Consider the following 21,242-nt stretch of genomic DNA (forward strand, 5'->3'; position numbering starts at 1 on the left):
AACCATGAATGTTTCATTAGGTTTTAAAGTTTTTTGTGCTTTTTTCTTTCAATTAGAATTTAGGTATTTATATGTTTTTTCATGTCAATCAACATTAAACTTGATTTCACATGCTTGATTTTAGTTACCAACTTAGAATTTTAAGTTTTTAATTATATATATATATAAATAATGTTTGTTAGGATTTAGTTTTTTTAAATAGCATAAATATTTAATTAGGCTTTAGGGTTTTTGTTTTTTTAATTAGCTTTTAGGTGTTTAATTTTAGTTTTTTAAATGCGGTTAATATTTAATTAGGCATTTCAGTGTTTGTATTTATAATCAACATTAAGCATGATTCTAATGCTTAATTTTAGTTAGAAACTTAGGATTTTAGTATTTTTTTCTATTAGCATATATATGTTAATGATGTTTGTTAAGGATTTTGGTTTTCAGTAGCCTGAATATCTGTCCAAAGATAACAACAAAAGCATTGAGCCTGAAAGAGGAAGAATGCATGCCAGACCCGATTACCATTTACGGCTTTGACAATCATGGTCAACCGGCAAGAGGAAAAATCTTTTTGGAGGTCTTCATCAACTATTCCGTCTATACCATCCTCTTTCATGTGGTCAATGTACCGCCTACCTACAATCTCTTGTTTGGGTCCTCCTGCAATGAAAAAAGTATAAAATAAATTTTATTATGCTGACAAGTATAAGATATTACAATGCTTTTGAAAATATGAAGAAATACAGTAATATGTTTTCAATTTCAATTATTTCAATCTGACGAGTCGGTACCGATGAGTACTGCCTGACCATGTTCAAGATAACATCCTTTTAATAGAAAGGACATCTCTTTGCACTAACATAACATAAGGCAGGGACTTATTTGTAAAATGTAGTAAGTGAGACATGTTTTAGCAAATCCCCAATAAAGACCAGACGGGGAGTATTCTCTAAGTTGAATTACGTGTGGGGCCCGTTTGAGTCTGACTGCAGCACCTTCTCATTCATTACGTCATTAACAGCACCTTCAGGGAACTATCCAATCGGTTAACCTCAGATACAGTTTCACTGAAGCCCTACAGGATAGGGTTGACCGCTTAAAGTCGGTTCAGAACCGAAATCTCAAACTCTTGGGAGTTTCATTGGGATGGTGGGGTAAGGATGTGACACTGGAAATTTCAGAGAGAGAGAGAGAGAGAGTTTTACAAGGCGAACCCCAATGAACCAGAGAATTTCGGGGAGGGAGGGAAGGAGGAGGAGGTCATTATAAATGTTAATCAGAAAGATGGATCTTCCTGCGTTGGTCTGGTAGCAATCGAGCAGAAGGAATCGTATGATCGATTACTTCTTCCAGTTTATGGGTGAGAAGATTAAGAAGCAGAGGGATAGTTTAGATGATCTTAAAAGGAAGACCGACTAAGAACTGATGGTTTTGATGTTTCTGAGAGAAAATTTTGAACAAAAGAGAAGAGGAAGTTTCCTGACCTCCTACTGTCTGTCTGAGTTTTCTTTCTTTCTCAAGACTTGAGTGGAATGCCGTTTCCGCAACAGGCAGGATCAGAGCATCTGCACGAGTTCTCTTTGAGGAATCCGATTCTGAGAGGAGATGGGGAGATCGAGGTTGAGAACAGTGGGCCGGATATAGAGATCAAAGTCTACGTTGCCGTCGAGAGAGATGTGAATGAGAACAAGAAGAATCTGCTGTGGAGTCTTGAGGCATTTCGGGGAGCCAAGATTGTGATCCTTCATGTTCACCAGCCGGCGCAGATGGTTCCTGGCCCATGTAAGCCTCCCTCACCTACACCATAGTTTATTTATGGAGGTCACATTAATTTTATGCAGTGGCGCTGCATGATTAGCATGCAGTTCCGCTGCGGATGCCCATCCCATTCTCGAGAAATGCCAAGATGGGGTGGCTGTCAAGCAGGTCGCCGCTTGCAGACCATGCAGCAACGCTGCATATAATGCTAACACCTATTTTTATCCTAACGCCGTGTTTTTTTAATTGAGCCATATGTGTTCTTAATTTGGAGATATTTGAGTGCTCTGTTAGTCCCATGACTATAAAGGTCTGTGCAAGCCAGGAGCTGGTTATATATAAAATGATTTGCAGAAAAAACTGTTTCAAATATGTTACAAATTATTACTTTACCATTAAGAAGTAAGAAAAAAGATGCATTACTTTGGGGGAAATTTATACTTTCCCCTTCTTGTTAAAATGACAATTAAAAATTTAGGACGAAGAATAGATAAAACTTCAGTTAGTGGAAAGAAAATGTTTTTACATATTGAATCTTACAATGCTTTATACAAGAGGAAAAATACTTTGACCTTATCGAAAAAACACGATTTTGGGATAGCCCACAACTAACGATTTTTACATTTTTCTTTTACAACAAACAAATCTAGCTGCCATTTCTAAATTTGGTTTAGATTAGAATCTTCACCAAAACAACAACCATGTTGTTGCTGAACTTTTGATTTATCTATAACTTTATGCATAACCGGTCTTAACCAATTCGGTGAGATCCTGATAAGATCGTCTAGCTCATATGTCGTTGATTTGGTTTATCTCTGACATGCTCCCCCTCAAGTTGGAGCCTGGGGATTAATGATGCCTAACTTGCATGAGGGAATTGATCTCGTCCCAAAGGCTTGGTAAACATATCTGCACGCTGTAGGTTTGTGGGAACAAACTGAGTTTTGATTGAGCCACTCTGAATTTTTTTCTTATGATGTGGCAGTCAATCTCTAGTGCTTAGTATGCTCTTGGAATGCCAAATTTGCTGCAACATTAACATGGGTTGGGGATGCTTGATTCTTAAGTCAGTCAATAAATGTTTCAACCATGTTAACTTACAACTAGCAAGAGCTATCCATTTGTATTCTGCCTCAGCTGAGGATCTTGATACAATTGTCTGCTTCTTTGTTTTTCAAGATATTGGACTACTTTCCTACATAGTGCAATAACTTGAGGTAGATCTTCGAGTTTCTGAATATGATGCCCAATCTGAATTACAATAAATGAATAATTAGAGCCTCTTGTCGGATGACAACAGTATGCATCGGTCAGGTGCGAACTTGAGATATAACAAAAGCCTTTGTGCAACGTCAAGATGTGACCTCCTTGGTGTTTGCATAAACTGACTTAAGATATTGACACCATAGGCTATACCGGGTTGTGTTATGGTAAGATATATCAGTTGGCCCACTAGCCGACGATAATAGCTCGGGTCATTCAATGACTCTCCTTCCTCTGAATTGAGTTTCATATGTTGCTTCATGCAAAAATCCGACGGCTTGATCCCCAAATAGCTATGATCTCCAATTATGTTTAATGTATATTTATGTTGTGATAAGAAAATACCCTTGCTAGATCTTGCCACTTCAATTCCCAAAAAATATTTAAGTACTCCTAGGTTCTTGGTGGGAAATGCATTATTTAGAAAGACCTTTAGTTGATCGATTTTCACAGTGTCGTCTCTAATAATAATAATATCATCGATATATACGAGAGCAAATACATCCATGCTTTGTGAAACAGAAAAACAATGAATAGTCAACTTTAGACTGAGTAAAACCAATCCCCTTATGAAAACTCAAAAATTTTGCAAACCAATTTTGAGATGACTGTTTAAGACCGTAAAGAGATTTGTTGAGCTGACAAACTCGCTGCTCCCCCTGTCGGCTAAAACAATTGGCAAATTCATATAAATTTCTCCATCAAGGTCTCCGTGTAAAAATGCATTATTGATATCAAATTGATAAAAAACCCAATTCTTAACGGCAGCTACTGCCAATAGGTACCGAACAATGACTAGTTTGGCCATGAGGGCAAAAGTTTTATGGTAGTCAAGGCCTTCTATTTGTGTATATCTTTTTGCAATAAGACGTTTACTTGGTTTCATCTCATTACATGGTAGTCAAGGCCATGGTAGCCAAGTAAACGGCCCATGAGCTCAATGGTTCCATCAGATTTGTATTTAACTTTGTAAACCCATTTGCAATCGATAGGGCGTTTACTTGGTGGAAGACGTATAATCATCCAAGTTTGATTGTCTTTGAGGGTTTGAATTTTGGCTACCATCGCTTCCCACCAATGAGCACAACCTATAGCATGGGCGAAGGTATGAGGTTAAGGGTTTTGTTAATGGCTACAAGGAAAGCACAATGAGATGTAGAGAAATTTTCATATGTGAGGTAATGAGTAAGAGGATACCTTGTACTTTTCTGGTTGACACTCTGAGCCTCTGATGTGGGTAAGCAAAATGCAGTGTAACATTTCTAATCTTTGAAATGAGTAGGTTGAGTTCTCTTTCTAGTGGATCATTTGATTGGAACGAAAACAAGTGGTTCTGACTGGGTCAAACTAGAAGGAGTTAGATTAACTGGAAAGGTAGAAATAGATTCAAATGAATTAGGACAATCTTGTGAACTCAACATGCTTTGATTTAGGAAATCTGGTGTAATGTCGTCTTAAGTGGCAGTATCAGTTTCTTGGATTAAAAGTGGATCATCTGGTGTGGAATCAAAGAAAGTAACAGATAAGACAACATCTCGATCATTAGGTGGTGCATATGTAGCAGATTGGAATGGAAAGACGTGTTCATAAATGATCACGTCTTTGCTGATGAAGGTAACATGGGACTCAAGGTCATACAAACGATGTGCAACTTGGCCATATGGATATCCAATGAAAATTCACTTCCTCGCTCTACTATCAAATTTATAGGAGTGATTTATATTGTGAGCATAGCATAAAGATCCGAAAACCTTGAGGTGTTTATAATTAGGACTTTTATGGAACAAGAGATCATGGGGAGTTCATTCATTAAGGGCTTTGCTAGGGACACAATTTATGAGATATGTGGCAATCATGATACATTTCTCCCAAAATTTGATAGGAGGATTTGCTTGAAAACACAAGGCTCGAGCCATATTGAGAAGATCTTGGTGATTGCGTTCAACCACTCCATTTTGTTGGGGGTATACAGGCAACTATATTGATGAAAAATACCCTGACTGTGAAAATATGCCTACATTTCATTGGAAAAAAATTCACTCCCATTATTACTCATAACCTTTTGGATTTGGATTTTAAATTGGGTTTTGATCATGGCAAAAAAATCTTGAATAGAAAAAAAAGTTTCAAACTTATAACACATTAGGTAAACCTAAGTTGAGCAAGGGTAATCATCTACAATTGTTAGAAAGTAATTTACATCAGATAATGATGGAGTTTGATATCATCCCCATAAATCAATGTGAATGAGTTAAAAAACTGATGTAGAGTTAATGGCACTATTTGGAAATGGGGAGACATGATTGTTTAGCCAAAGGACAGATTAAACATATTCCATCAAACTTGCAAGATTTTTTTTTTAAATCAATAAGATACTAAAAATGAGAATGCAAGATATGTTCAAGACAATAATACCAAAGATGAGCAAAACTAAAATTAGAGAGAGTGACTCCACTATTGATTTCAAACATATAAAGTCTATTTTGCATTTTACCCACTCTAATCGTCCGCCTCATGTGACAGTCTTGAAAAAGATAACATTCATTGGTGAAAACAACATCACATTGTAAATCTTTTGTCAATTTACTAATGGATATTGAATTGTATTTGAAGCTAGGGACACATAAGACATCAGTTAGGCATATTTATGAGTTGATACTTGCACTATCGATGTTGATAACTGGAGCAGATAATCCAATAGATAATATTCTTCACAAGTCTAAACTAGAAACTATATGATCGGTGGCCCCAATATCTATTATCCAACAAGGAGAACAAGAAAAAATGCTAAAGTTTTACCTGCTAGGTTGACTCGTGGTTATGGTTTACCTTGTGACAAAAGAATTGTGAGATATTTGAATTGGTCGAGTGTGATCTGAGGTATAACCTCTTCACTTGATGTAACTGAATTCACCCTTGTACTTGTATTGCCATTGTTGATTAAATTTGGATAACCATGAAGTTGATATCATCGAGCCTTGTTATGACCCAATTTGCTGCAATGATCACATTTGGGTCTTGGTTGAAAAAATATTAGATTCATGCCTTTATCGTCCTTATGCTCAATTGTGACAACTAACATGCCACATTTGGATGACGAAGGAAGTACTCACATCTCTTTTTGCCTCTCTTCTTTAATGATTAGAGTGTATTCCATCGAGACAAATAAAATAAGTTTCATTAAGAGAATCTAGCTTCGAATAAAGCTATAGCTATCATTAAACCCCATAAAAAATTGCATCAATCGGTCTCTTTGCTGCATGTCTTGAACTACCTTCATTGCTTCACAAGAACAAGTCGGATATGGGACATATAAAGCTAACTCATCCCATATTTCTTTGAGCTTTGTAAAATAAATGACGATGGATAATTGATGTTGTTTGTGGTTAATTATATTAAATTGAATTTGATAGATGTGCGATACATTAGATTGAGAGAATGACTCATGAAGTTCATTCTAGACATCAAATGCGGCTTCTGAATATATAACACTCGAAGATAAATCTTTATGAATTGAATTCAAAATCCCTGAAAGTACCATATCATTACATCTTTGTCATATCGCAAATGAAGTATAATAAGTATCCGGTCTTAGAACCGAGTCATCGATGAAATCAAGCGTATTCTTGGCATTTAGAGCCATGCACATAGCTCGTTTCCATATCAAATAATTATCCCCAGTTAAAACCTGGGATACCAACACCGTAACTGGGTTGTCCGAGTGATGCAAAAAATACAGACTAACGGCTGACTCCATTGATGAATCCCCTTCGGTGTTGGTTGACTTCACAGTTTCTGCAACCATTTTTCTTTGCATAATTTTGCATCAAATATGCTGCATAGTTGCGATTAGATCGGCTACTGTCACAAACTGCGACTTACAAATGGTACTTGATATGACTTCTCACATTCAACAACCTTCATACAATCATTGAAATGAATAACAACAACAGGTTGGTGCTCAGTTCAGCAAAACAAAACGTGATGAACAAAAAATCAACATAAGCTCTGATACCATATTAAAATGACAATTAGAAATTTAGGACGAAAAATAGCTAAAACTTCAATGAGTGGAAAGAAAATGTTTTTACATATTGAATCTTATAATGCTTTATACAAGATGGAAAATACTTTGAGCTTATCGAAATCCCACGATTTTGGTGTAGCCCACAAGTAATGATATTTACATTTTCCTTTTACAACAAACAAATCTAGCTGCCATTTCCAAATTTGGTTTAGATTAGAATCTTCACCAAAATGGCAACCACGTAGTTACTAAACTTTTGATTTATCTATAACTTTATGCATAACCGATCTTAACCAATTCGGTGAGATCTTGATAAGATCGTCTAAGCTCATATGTCGCCGAATTGGTTTATCTCTAACACTTCGTGCTAAATCACAAAACCCCTTCTTAGGTATGAGGAATGCTACCCTCCTTTAGTTTTGACCTTTAAAACAATTCAATGGGCATGTTTTAACAATAATGTATGATCATCTGAGAGTATTTATTTAAAATTGATTTTTCTTATTATTAAAAGGAGAGATAAGAACTTTGAGAATGGCACACAATGGGTTGGTTTAAGGGGATGGTTCTTTGTAATTATGGTGACTATCATATGGTGTCTTTTTTTTTTTTATAGCAATCTTCAACCCTGAGAGCTATTTATGTAACTAGAAAATTAGACCGCCGAGATATTTATGTGCACCTCCAAATCGTATGCTCAGTTCTTATTCCAAAAGAATTTCTTTGCCATATGTGGGACAAATGCTACACGGACAGGATGTGCGGGTTTTGTCCCGTACACACCAATCGCACCCCTGGGGGTGTGACTTTTGCGTCCTCCCAAATACAACTGCTTAGAACACAGCGTGTCCTGTGTAGTGCACATTGATCACACATATCAAACGCGGGACAACTCCCCGGCAGGGACTGGTCTGTCCCCTTCCAGGACCGCCTAATGGTTGTTCCCATGGCCATGTTGCAAATAGGAAAAAAAGAAGTCCCATAATTTATGTTGCCACAGATAATATTGACTTTCTCCAAAAAAGGAAAAACATTTTTATATTTTTTACTACAATGCTATACACTGCCAAAGTTTTAACTTTTCTTTTCTCGTTTATACAATAGCCACAAATCCCGTTTTTAGGATTTTCCAAGCAAAGGAATATCTCTAGATAAAATTCGGAAAAAATTTGTTTTCTCAAGCAAATATCAGTATATTTGAATTTAAAAAATATAAGAAAAACATTGAAGACATTAAAAGATGTATGTAAAATATATATTGCAACAAAACCGATATTTCAAAATTAATATTTTTTTTTGTAAATATGCTTTTTTCTCGAGATTACATCGGTTTCTGAAAGTTGGCAATAAAATTAGGAGATTTTAAAAAATGGCCGATATTTGAGACTATGGTTGACACTTTACCAATATTCACCATCCAAATGCCAATGCCGGCACTCTTCCCAAGTTTGGCCAATCTTTTGTCCTGAAAGGCTGGAACAGCTATTCACATCTGTTTTACTGAATTTGAAAGAGATTTCTGGATTTTCCTACATTGGTAGGGCTTTCCATTTTCTGAATAGGTAGGTTCTTTTCTTGATTCCGAAGTGTTTTAATGCCATGCCCCCTCATCCTTTGCATGAGTTTCTCATTATGATCAGGCAATGCTGATCAAGTCAACAGCTTTTTGCTTTTTGCTTTTTGTTTTTGTGGCCTCTAACATACATCCATAGTTTCCTCTTGGGCATGTCCTCTAATGATGTGATGAACGGCCTTTGGCTTGCAGTTGGGGGGAAAGTACATGCAAGCAATTTGGAATCTGCAGAGCTAATTGCCTATAGACTGATAGAATGGGAGGAGACGATGAAAGCTATCAATGAATACCTAAGGATATGTGCTGAGGAGGTCTCTCTCTCTCTCTCTCTCTCTCTCTCTCTCTCTCTCTCTCTCTCTCTCTCTCTCTCTCTCTCTCTCTCTCTGGCTGGGCGCACGCCTGTGCATGGAGGGAGGATCAGGTGCAATGTGAAAGTGTGCTGCTGCACCTGATTACTTACCATCTTCATGGTATAACCTGTCAACCGTGGGGCCCAACAGCTGATGGCTGGTGATGAGGTACAGCAGCACACTTAAAGTATAATCACATTGCACCTGATCTTAATTCATGCATGTGTGTGCACATTTCGATCAGTTGCAATTTAAGCACATGAATAGAAAAAATATATTGGAACTTCCTGTCAGTGGAGTTATATTCTACTTGAAAATAAACCAGAGTTACCAAAAGCTTCTTAGATAGGTGGGAAGCCTACTTCTCGGAAACTCATTTTGGAAGCGCGATACTCTTCGCTTTTGAAACTTTTAATAACCGGATTTTATCTTGTAAAAGCTTTCAGTTTTGAGGGCAGCCCTGGCCTTAAACATTTTAATAACCGGATTTTATCATGTCACACAATTAAGAGAAATTTTTTCACAAACTTTTGATATGAAAATTTCTCATAGGCAAAATTTTCTTTTCCTATGAGATTTTTTTTCTGCTTCCAAATCTGCCCTTAATTAATGTGATTATCTAAATAAACTTCTGATGTTTATGGCTTGGAGAAGGTATGCAGTCGGTAAAATGGAAACGCTCAACTGTCAAGATTATGAGCATGTTTGCTTGGCTCTAAATGAGAATTGTTCTATCTTGATGGTGAGAGAATTTCTAATTTGTGCCATTTCTCATATGCAAGCAATTAAAAAAAAAAGTCGTGAGATTTGAAATAATATTTGAGTCCATTTTTACTCACTTTTCATGTGAATCTAGGACAAAGTGTCCACACTATGATTTTGAATCATGCAATTCAAAATCACATGTAATTTCAAAATGAAATGCAGGGATAAAGGCCAGACTGTCCATCTCCTGAGATGGTAGCAAGCAATCGTATTATTTGTCTACACAAGCTTCTTGCTAAAGTGTCTAGGTTGTGGCGGTTTTGCAGGTAGAAGCAACCCATCTAATTTTAAAATCAGAAGATAATGTTCAAAAGGGGCTGGTGAAATCAATTGCTCGACATGAAATTGACAAGCTTGTCATGGGTGCAGCTGCAGACAGAAAATTCTCAGAGTAAGAATCTTCATCCTTGCTGAGACACCAACTATATTGGACTGAAGTCCAGCCCGTAGCCGAGCCAGCCAGACTTGATAGGTGAAGGTAGGACCAGATAGGATCCGAATTCTAGTTGTATTCGGGCTCAGGTTGGCCAATTTCAGCCTGAGGTCCAATGTGAGGCTGGAAAATTTTGTTCCGGGTGAGGTTTGATCCAATTTTTGCAAACGTTTGTTGCATAGTGAGCAGAACTTAATTATGTATAGAGAATAGGTTGGATCAGATGCAGGCTAGACCCAGTTGGTGACATTTGACAAGCAATTCTTGATCCAGATCACACCCAGATCAAGTTTTTCCTCCATAATTAGCATGAAACAAATCATACGTGTTTAGTTCTTCCCTGGAATCTTGCCTATGGGTCAAGGCCTGAACCATTTTTCTGGATCATCATAAATTTGATATTCTAACAGCTCACAGGTTTGCAGAAAAATGAAGACACCAACTTCAAAGAAAGCAATCTATGTGAACCAGTATGCCCTGCCATCATGCCGAATATCATTCATCTGCAAGGGGAAGCACATCTATACTCGCGAACCTTTCTCAGACCAAAGTGAGCCATGTACAACATGCTCGTCACCGGCCATTGGACCTAGCACTCCTAGAGCTACACCATATAACAAGTCACCAGGCCGTTGGAAACCGCCATGGTCAGGATGGTCGTTTTCTCATCAAGCAAACAATCAGAATTACAATGGCCGGCCAGAAACTATCGCAAGTAGTAATTCTGAGAGTTCCTCATCTGCTTCTCACTTATCCATTGAGAATGGAGTCGGGTGTTCAGTAGTGGCCGGTTCAGTTACAAGGGAGAATGCGGAAGTATCGGACCCGGTGGAGTTGGTTGAGGCACCTGATCATCGTCCAACTCATACTGAAGTTACTGACGAGGTATGTAAGGCTTTCCACTGTTCTTTCAAGGCCTTCTGATTGAGGGCATCATGAATGTGCTATTAATAGCGGACTCTTTGGTCTAGGACGTACAATCATTGGCACCAAGTGGCTTCAAAGGTTAAATTGCCTGAACAATGTGGGGTGATCTAATTCTTAGATGAATTAATGTAGGTTGTAGCCTAGTTGGTTATACATCCATATAGCTGATCTTCAATCTTTTCCTTAATTCTAATATACTTAACTGCTATTTTCTAGTTTGCATTTGTTTGCATGAATGTGATCCATAACAAATTAGCAACCCAAATAAGATTGTAAATACAGATGAAATACAGAAATAGATGCCGGATCACATAATAATATATAGTTTGAGAACAATGTAGACAATGTTTTATTTGTTGATTATGTGCATTCTCATGTGTCGAATATGTTCAGTTGCTGGAGGACAGCCAGGAATTGGAAGAAATGCATGATCGGCTGAAGGCAGCAATGGAAGAGATGCGCAACCTGAGAAAGGTGGCATTCATAGAGTCGCAAAAACGCCACCAAGCAGAGCAAGAAGCCCTTGAGGCCAGACATAATGTGAGTAGCAAATGCAGAACCTTGTCACTATTCTTTGTTCCTTATGATGGCTTGAGAGCTTAGAAGTCCCGAAGAGCCAATTGAAATGGCCTATTACAGTGCTTAGGCTGCCTCTCTCTCTCTCTCTCTCTCTCTCTCTGTGTGTGTGTGTGTGTGTGTGTGTGTGTGTGTGTGTGTGTGTGTGTGTGTGTTGAGTGTGCGTGTGTGACGCGTGCATGGATGTGCGTGTGTATATTTGCTCTCTACTTTTATAAGGACATTGAATTTAACATGAGTTTAGTGATTTCATATTAAATGCAATCTTTTTGAAATCATCACAGTTATTGGATCACAACAGATCAAATAGACTTTATTAATGAGTTTAAACCCTTTGACCAACATTAGGAGTGTCATTCAGCATAAATCAACAAACTGCCCCATATGATGATGAAGTTTTTGAAAATTTAATGGTACATTTCAGGGTCAATTAAACCAGTCATTGTTATTTTCACGAACAAAGTCACACTTACTCTCACTAAACTGTTATTATCAAACTAAAATTACCCATAATTCTAGGCGAGGATCGCTGAAACCTCACTAGCAGAAGAGAGAAAAGGGAAGAAAAAAGCTGAAACATTGCTTTTGAAGGAGAGACTCGAACTAGAAAAGCTTGCAAAGAAGTACCAAGATACAATTGCAGAACTGCAGAGTGCGTCCACTGAGGAATCATCACTCGAGGCCCGAGTTGCAGAGTTGGAAACTGCACATGCAGCAGAACAGAAACAGAGGGAAGAAACCGAGGCAGCACTCTCCAAAGAAAGACTGGAGCTTGAAAATCTATCACAGAAACACCAAGAAACAAAAGCAGAGCTGAAAACCATGTCAACCAAGAAATCCACACTCGAAACGCAAATCAACAACTGGAACGAAAGGTTAATCAAGACGGTCGCGAACTTGCGAGAAACGCAGAGTTCACTCCAAGAGATGGAGAAACAGAAGGCACAGTTACAGAAGCAGAAGGATGAAGCTATCAAGGGGAGGTTGGATATGCAGAAGCACATGGAGGATGCTGTCCGCGAGAAGTTGGTGGCGCAGCGGCAGAAGGATGAGGCTCTGAAAGGGAAACTGGAGATGCAGAGGCAGAGGGATGATGCACTCAACCAAGTGAGGGAGCTCATCTCCACACAGGAGGCAGGACTGGGGGAGGACTCCAGAATGTTGCAGAGCTTCGCAGAGTGCTCCCACGCGCAGTTGGCGGAGACCACCAACAATTTCAGCCCTTCGCTTAAAATTGGTGAAGGGGAATTTGCTTGTGTGTTTAAAGCGAGAATTCACCATACTACGGTTGCAATAAAGATGGTCAAGGCAGAGATGATGCAGAACCTATCCGACTTCAAGCAAGACGTAACACTCTCTAACCCTTCTTTGGTTAAATCCTAGACCATTTCCGACCTTCCCACTTGTTTGAATTACACCAAATCCTTTAGACATGAGTAGCACTTTCTAATGGATCAATGGCTGCGATTGTTATCAGGTGGACATCCTAAGTTGGATCAAGCACCCACACCTCCTGACCCCCATTGGAGCAAGCACGGACCCACCTGCCCTCATCTATGAGTACCTTCGGAATGGGACCCTACAAGACTGGTTGCGCGGCAAGGACCGATCCCCGCCGCTGCTATGGTATATGCGGACCCGAATCGCTGCAGAGATCTGCTCTGCTCTTCTCTTCCTACACTCACTTTGGTGCGGTCCATGGAAATGTGGATCCCTCCAATGTCTTTCTCGATGCAGACCAACGTGTCAAGATCGGCAGTTTCGGCATCAACAGGATCCGCACAGATCCAGATCCAGCAACCTGTCCTTATAGGGACCCGGAATTTAATGCAAGTAGTAGTATCCCAACTCCAATTTCGGACGTGTACTCGTTGGGCATCATCATCTTGCAGCTGCTCACTAGAAAGCCTGCACAGTGGATAGCAATGGAAGTTCAGAAGGCTGTTTCATCCGCAAACCTGCATGCGATCGTCGACCAGACAGCCGGAGATTGGCCGTTCATAGAAGTTGTTGAGCTCGCAAACCTGGGGCTGAAGTGTTGCCAGGTATTTCGCGAATGCCGGCCGGACTTGAGGTCGGAAGTCTGGAAGGTGCTGGAGCCATTGAGCAGTAGCTCGTTGGCAGCTGAACCTTCTCCGCCTGTGCAGGAGACAATCAGGGAGATACCAGCATATTTCATTTGCCCCATTTCCCAGGTTAGTACGAGATACTCTTCATGCCTTGTCAATTTTATGGTACACATATAGGATCAGGTGCAGCAGCTAATTAACAGTCATACTAGACCCAAGTGAAATCCATGTCTGAATTTTGCAACTTCTGGGCAATCAATCATCCAAATTAATGTCAAGCACTGTTAGTAAAAATGAAGGAGATAATGCACGATCCTCAAGTGGCAGCTGATGGTTTCACCTACGAAGCCGAGGCGATGCGCCAATGGCTCAATGGTGGCCACATGACATCTCCAATGACCAACTTGAGACTTAGCCATTGCAACCTCATTCCCAACCTTGCGCTGCGATCATCCATCCAGGAATGGCTTCAGAAATACTGAAAACTTCATGTTTCTCTCACTTGTTCAATTACATGCATATAGCCACTGCAGCTCTTGCTTATTGTTCAATTGTTTTGAGCACCTTTGAAGCATTAGCCCACTGATGGCTACCGCGTTGGCGCAAGAAGAGATGTTGATTGACCCCACATCGTATCTGCTAATTCTAGCAGGAGCTTATAATACTGTTGCTAATTGCACATTGAGTACTTAGTTTCCCCTGCTATTCTAAAGGATGGATATCACAGAGATGTGCATGGCCTTTGACAAATGAGGTCACAGATTTAACGTGAAATATGTCCAATGTGAACCCTGGTTTTCAACTGTTACCTAGCAGAGCGCTCATATCTGTTCCTCTTCAAATTGATCTTAAGGTCCAAAGTTGAAATCATGGGCTCCTGTTCCCACCATTGTGATCGTCTTTATCTTGATTCTTCCATGTATATATATGTATGTGAATAGTTGCAGCTAGTGTGCCAAACTTTGTTTCATTCTTGCAAGTGGTTACCCAAATTGGCTTTCAATAATGAATCCGTGTAATGTATAAGTTGCTAATTAAACTAGTATTGAAGGGCATTGTAATAATCTTTTATCATGACTCTTCCTATATGTGCATACTTGCAGCTTGTGTTTCACATTGTGTCATTCTTACTAGCTGGTGACACAAATTGGGTTTCAATAATGAATCTCTATAAAGTATATAAGTTGCTAAATAAATTAGCATTGAAAGATGCAGTTTCTGTTGTATTGGGATGGAATTGGTGTTGTTTTGTTGTAACACTCTGATCTGGGACTTCGAGAGTCCGAGTTCGGTTGGTATTACTTTCTAGAGGAAAAACATACATAGTTCACACAGAGAAAACATGGTTAAAAGTTTTTTTATTCTTTTTCTAATAACTCACTTTTTTTCACAATGTTCATCATTCATAATAAAAGAAATAACAAATACATAAATATTCAATGACAAGAAAATTAAAAACTATCAAGTGCTCTGCCAAAGAAGTAGCTGCTCACGTCCTTCCTGTATTAATGTACCTAGAACCTACAATTATAATTATACAGGGAGGTGAGTATACAACTCAGTAAAAAATAATTATAAGCAAATAAACATTTTAACTTACAACTGTAGTGGGCTCTAAGCCCCTATTTTAAATTTAGTTTTTGACACACCATATAAGTTTGTATGTTTTAATTACCCCGTATTAACTTTCTCAAATACTCTATCGCAACAAACTATCACTAGGTCCGCTATACCGGTCATAGCCATCTATGGGTGTAGCAATTCATGTAGAATGCCCCAATTCTACATGTTGGTCAGTTAATGAACCATATACTCCCACTGATCTCTGGACCACCAAGCACTGCAGTGAAACAAAAAAGAAACCCCATCGGTAGCTAGTCGGGAGGTTAGACTCAATTCTAATCTCGGTATGGTTCATGCTACATCCTAACCACGATAGTTATCAACCATCCATGGTCGTCTATAGTCTCAAACATTGTATGAGTTTAACCCTAAGTCATAAGCTAAGTTTAACATATTGAACCACATTCTTAAACTCGTATATTTCACTCATTTTCTCACAAGTGATATCGTGAAATGATTCAATGAATCTCACTCTTTAATGTCAAGATGACATTAGGGTTCATACTTATCTTATACTAAGCATGCAATTATGTAAGATCTTCACATCGTTAAATCACTGGCAACCCACTCTTTATGGTGGCTGTACTCTGGCAACAAATCAGGTAGCCCTTACCACAGGTCGTTACTTCTGGGATTTAAGAGGTTATGCATGCTAATCTTAATATATCTATTCACATAAAATGAATAGAATAAAGGAGACTCAAGTCTAAACACAATCTCATCATAATGCATGTTATTAAAAATTTATCACATAGATATGCTATCACAAAATAATCTCTTTCTAATATGCATGACATAGCATAACTAATATGTATAGCAAAATAAAATGTATATGCAATCATCTTATAATATCATGCATAGTTATTTTATACACATCATGTTCATACTCAAAAGCTATCATACAAATTCATAACATTACAATAGCATGCAACGTAAAACATTTTATTCACATCTAAAATTATTTATAATATCTCTTACCTCAAGTATGAATATTGTGCTCTAGTCGCAATCAAGTCTCAAGATGTTATAATAGTAGGATCTGATCATTACACAAGCATATTCTTATTAATACATATAATCTCTTATTTATAACAAAATTACCAAAATATCGCTCCTGACTCGACTCATCAAACCTTGATTTTCATACCCCTAATTTGACTAAAACCAAAGGATAAGTAGATTCTCCTCTACGATACGAGTCCAATGCACCAAACGTCACTTAATTCCGAGTTTAGGGTATTTTGGTTATTTTGATTGGGGAAGGCGGTTCTCCGATTTTAGGGGAATCGTCTTTCCCCCTTTTTTTCTTTTTACAAATCTTATCCCCTTTGACGAAATCGTCGAAGTGGGTTTTGCATTTGTGTTTCTCTACAACTACCAGTTATTCTCAACTGTGCACATGGGTCTGTGCATGCGCCTATGTGTATGGATGAGTGGATATGTTGGTGACAGTGGGAGCATTGGTTCTGTATCAACATCCTATGAGCTACAAAAACAATAGTGCCTTAATTCAAACCAGTCAGATAAAGTAGAATGAACCAGATGGTAAGGTCTTCAAGATCTACTTTACAAATCCAGTTATTTTCATTCTAAATGAACAAAAGTTTGACAACAACCACAAACTAACAAAAGTTGGTTGAAATGCATAATATGTATCATAAAATATAAAAAATAAACAAGCAAAATTCATTAACCTCTATATCTGGTAATAAGTACAATCACAATGAATTTTCACAGCAAAGTTAAAGAAGTGGATCTAGTAGGCTCTTTGGAGGACATGGATTTTCATCAACTAGGTGATGGATGCAACTGTGAACATGGGCACCCAAAATTCGGCATGCATAGAAGCATAAATCATCATAGTCGGTCCCATTTCCACCATGTTGGTGTTTGCTCTAAACAACACCATTTTGTTGTAGTGTGTAAAGACACGTTATCCACTGTCTTATGCCATGCTTATTGAAAAAGGCTGAAAAGTTTGAATTAAGGAAATCTCCACCACCATCACTGTGAAACACCTTGATGTTATACCCGAGTTGCTTCTTAATAATACTTTTGAAGTTTTCAAAATGCATCAAAGAATCTGATTTCTTAACCAACAGAAAAATCCATGAAAAACAACAAACATCATCAACAATGAGAAAATAGTACTTGCAGCCGTCTCGAGACACAATAGAGGCTGGCACAGTTTCTTGACTTTTTGTAATTTTTAGAAAATGGTGATATAGATGAATTTTTCATGCATTGACGTGTCTAGTTGCGTTCTTATAAATTTTTTTAGAAGAACGATCTTTGTTTTCTCAAAATAAGAGTTGAAATGAGTTCAGAGTGCTCCCCACAAGTTTCAGAAGTATTTTGATCAATTCGAAGTTGTTTTGAGGCATTTTCGTTTCTAAAGACATAGTTGTCCAACACCGAGTTGAATAGGTCAGTCAACTACATGAGAGGATATATTTGGTACTATTTAAATTGTTTGAATGTCATTATTGTGGTTTTGTCTTGGAGAAAGGGTAGAAAAGAGACTCTTTTGGCAATAAATTCTTTTTTATGACAAAATGGTCATTTTTACTAGAGCAGCAACTACACTTGCCACCAAGCTCAGCAGGTCAGACCATTCAGGGTCAGCTGAGTCTTGCCACATGCATGACACGGCCCCTTTTTAGGCAGATTGCTTTTTGGTTAGGTCAACTAGGTGGGGAGCTAGTTAACCCAACTAGTGGGCTAACTAGGAGCCTATGCCCCTTTGTGGTTGGGATCTAGTTGAAACCCAACCATATCTAGACCACTTAGATCTAGTCTTGCCCAGACCCATACCCTAAATTTTTGGGAGCCTATTTAAGCTCAAGAGGGAGATGAGTTACCTTTTTTTTCTCTCTTGTGCTCTCTCCTCTCCCTTAGTGGACGACCCACCTATTCTACCCATGCCCTGTAGTTGAGCTGCACCTTTGTTGGAGGTTTGTTGTAGCTGAAACATCGCATAAAGGTGTTCCAGTCCGTGTTTGGGCGGTGTTCAGTATGGACAACTCCCTAGTTCGTGTATAGATACATTGGGAGTATTTAAATTGCATTTTATGTAGACTTATTCCTATCATATAAGCATTTTGAGGTATGTGCTCAATTTTCCATTTCATAGGTAGTGAGCATGCTAGGACTACAAGTAGTTTTCTAGTGATTTTTGTAGAAAAACATGCTTTGAATGTTCTAATGTGCTATTGTGGAAATAGCATGCTTAGGATCACATTTAGAATGCTCTAAATATGTTGAAAATTCAATTGTTGATAATGTTATGATGTTTATTGAATTATTTTTTTTATTTGAAACACCCCTAGATGTGTTGGGGTTGAATTTTAATCGAGTTGGGGGCTTCGAACCCCAAGATTTCAGAGTTCAAAAAGGGTAAAACCAAACTAGAAAGTCTTAGAGGTTGACTCTTGCTGTTCAAGGGTTGACTCTTGTGAAAACTGTGACTTATGTTGACCCAAGGGTCGACTCTTGCAGGTCAGGAGTCGACTCATCCAGTTTGTGCTCTATACAGTATTGTATAGAGGTTGGAGTCCACCCATTTGGGGGATGAATCGACTCACATTTGTGTGTGAGTTGACTTAATGGCTTTAGATAGGTAGACTCATACACTTTGAGAGTCAACTCATCCTGGTTGTGAGTTGTCTCTTCAGTGTGTGAGCCGACTCAAATATGTCTTTTTAGCATAGTTTAGCCTAAGGGTCGACACTTAAACTAGGAGAGTTGACTCTTGAGCATTATTACGCTCTATTTAGCTCAGAGTCGACTTCTAAGTGGATTTTATTATGAATATAATGGACAATGTGTGATTTTTGGGATGGTTTGACTTGGGTTTTGGTAGAACCAGCCCAAAGCAATAGTGTATTGCTTTGTTGGACCAATGTTGTTGTATCTTTTGATTTGCACTCATGTTTTTCATGAATTTTTAATTTAACTACGTGTTTTTTATAAGTCTTTTTTTAGGTTATGTTTTAAGAACAAAGAAATATGTTTTTATAGCTATTAAGAAAAATGTATATGCAAATCTATATCAGTTATTATTGCATAAAAATGTTCATAATTGTTTTATGAACTAAATTTTTTACTAGCTCCTTTTGTTCTAAAGTGTTTACAAATCTAATTTTTGTACATGAGAGATAACAGAATTTTTGTAGTCATTTTTATTGCAATGTGTGTTCAAAAATGTGGTTTTTATACCCAATACATGAAATAAAATGCTATTTTAACTTGATGGTTGTTTCCAAGAGTGTTTTATTTGGAATCAAGATTGTTGTTTTTAAGGAAAACCCACGTTTTAAAGATAATTTTTTTAAAAATTGAATGTTTGAGCATGTTTTTGGTTTTACATGCTTCTAGTAGTGTTGATGTTTTGACTCTTGGATAAAAGCTGGCTGAAAATGATATTATTTATTTTGAGAATGAAATCTAGTTGAAAACTTGTTAGGGATAAAATCTTGGATTGAAATATACATGTGTTAGTTTGAGTAGCCAAAGTTCTTATTCATGTTATGTTTGCTCAAATTATTGTTTTATACGTCAGATTTCATAAACCATGTATGTTGTGGTTGTTCATTTTTTACACTTCACATGTTGAAATGGTGTTTGTTGGGGTAAACCACCTTTTGGTGGTGTTTCGTAGCTCATAGATGGTTTTTTAAGAGCTACTCGAATCTATAAAGCAGATGAGTCAACCCCTATTGAACAAAAGTTGATCCTTGTTGCTTTACAGAGGTTGGACAGACCCTGAGGGTCGGCTCTGCTTATGGGTGTCAACTCCTCTCTCTGGACTGGATTGGCCCATGTTTTTAAAACAAGATTTGGTTCTTATTTTTGAAGAATCAACCCACTTTCAAATGAGTCAACCCCTATTCAAAGGAGTAGACTCTTCAGTTTTGAAGAGTAGACTCCTTTTAAAAGGAGAGTCAAACACCATTTTTCTCTTTTGAGCTGACTCTTTTCAGAAGAGTCGGCTCTTGCTCACTGGAGAATCAACCCTTCAAAGTGGGAGAGTTGACTCACTCTGTAAAGAGTTGATCCCTGTAACTGATCATGCATATATTTCAAGGTGATTTAACATTAAAATATGCATGACTTTATGAAAAAAATGTTTTAAAAACCCAATTTTATGCTAGTTTTCGTTAAATGAGCGAAAATGATTTCAAAATAGAAAATGTATGAAAATAGCTTTATTTGTATATTTTAGTACATATTTTAATGTTTGATATTAACATAGTATTTTAGTTTTAGTTTTCAATAAAAATAAAAATAAAAAATAAAAAAATGGAGAAAAATAGTTTTATATTCATTTTAAGTGTTTGTTTTTTTTTAGAAAAGAAGAAAAAAAAATTAGTAGAATAGTTTTATTTTCTTTATAAATAAAAAAAGTTTTGTTTGTAACTTTTTGAAAAAAAAAATCTAATAAACCGGTTTACACGGTTTTTGAATTTTAAAAACTAAAAAAATAATAGCAAACCGGCTGGAACCGGTTTGCGGTTTTTTTAAAACTGAAAAAAAAAATCGGTTTCAAACCGGTTCCAGCCGGTTTGGGGTTTTTAAAACCCAAAAGCTTGAAAAAAATTAGCGCCTTCACCCATTCACGTCAGAGCTTTCCTGTTTCCCCTCTTTTCCCTACACCTCTTCTTACCTCCTTCTTCTCCTTCTCCCTACTTCTCTCTTCTCTTTTTGGTGGAGGTGGCTACTCAATCCGGCGACGGTGTGGATGGTGGAGGCCATTCTCCCCTAACCCCTCTAAGGTTCACGGTAAGTCATCCGATCTTCTTCTACTTCTTCTTCTTCCTCCTCTTCTTCTTCCCCTAATCTGCATCTTCTTCTTCTTCTTCTTTCTCTGCATCTTCTTCTCTTCCTA

At 37.8% G+C, this 21,242-nt stretch overlaps 1 protein-coding gene across 1 annotated transcript; it reads left to right on the forward strand.

The window, feature by feature from the left end:
* Positions 1-1,300: 1,300 nt before the first annotated feature.
* On the forward strand, positions 1,301-14,214 carry LOC149822280 (U-box domain-containing protein 33-like). Its single transcript, XM_089980246.1, has 10 exons — positions 1,301-1,773; positions 8,805-9,033; positions 9,617-9,704; positions 9,994-10,118; positions 10,586-11,045; positions 11,481-11,627; positions 12,183-13,010; positions 13,141-13,357; positions 13,401-13,858; positions 14,032-14,214. The coding sequence occupies exons 1-10, from the start codon at positions 1,524-1,526 to the stop codon at positions 14,212-14,214; spliced, it is 2,985 nt and encodes a 994-aa protein (XP_089836372.1). The 5' UTR covers positions 1,301-1,523.
* The last annotated feature ends 7,028 nt before the right edge of the window (positions 14,215-21,242 follow it).

The sequence above is a fragment of the Nuphar pumila genome, chromosome 11 (genome assembly GCF_984573655.1).
Source record: "Nuphar pumila chromosome 11, dmNupPumi1.hap1.1, whole genome shotgun sequence".
Lineage (NCBI taxonomy): Eukaryota > Viridiplantae > Streptophyta > Magnoliopsida > Nymphaeales > Nymphaeaceae > Nuphar > Nuphar pumila.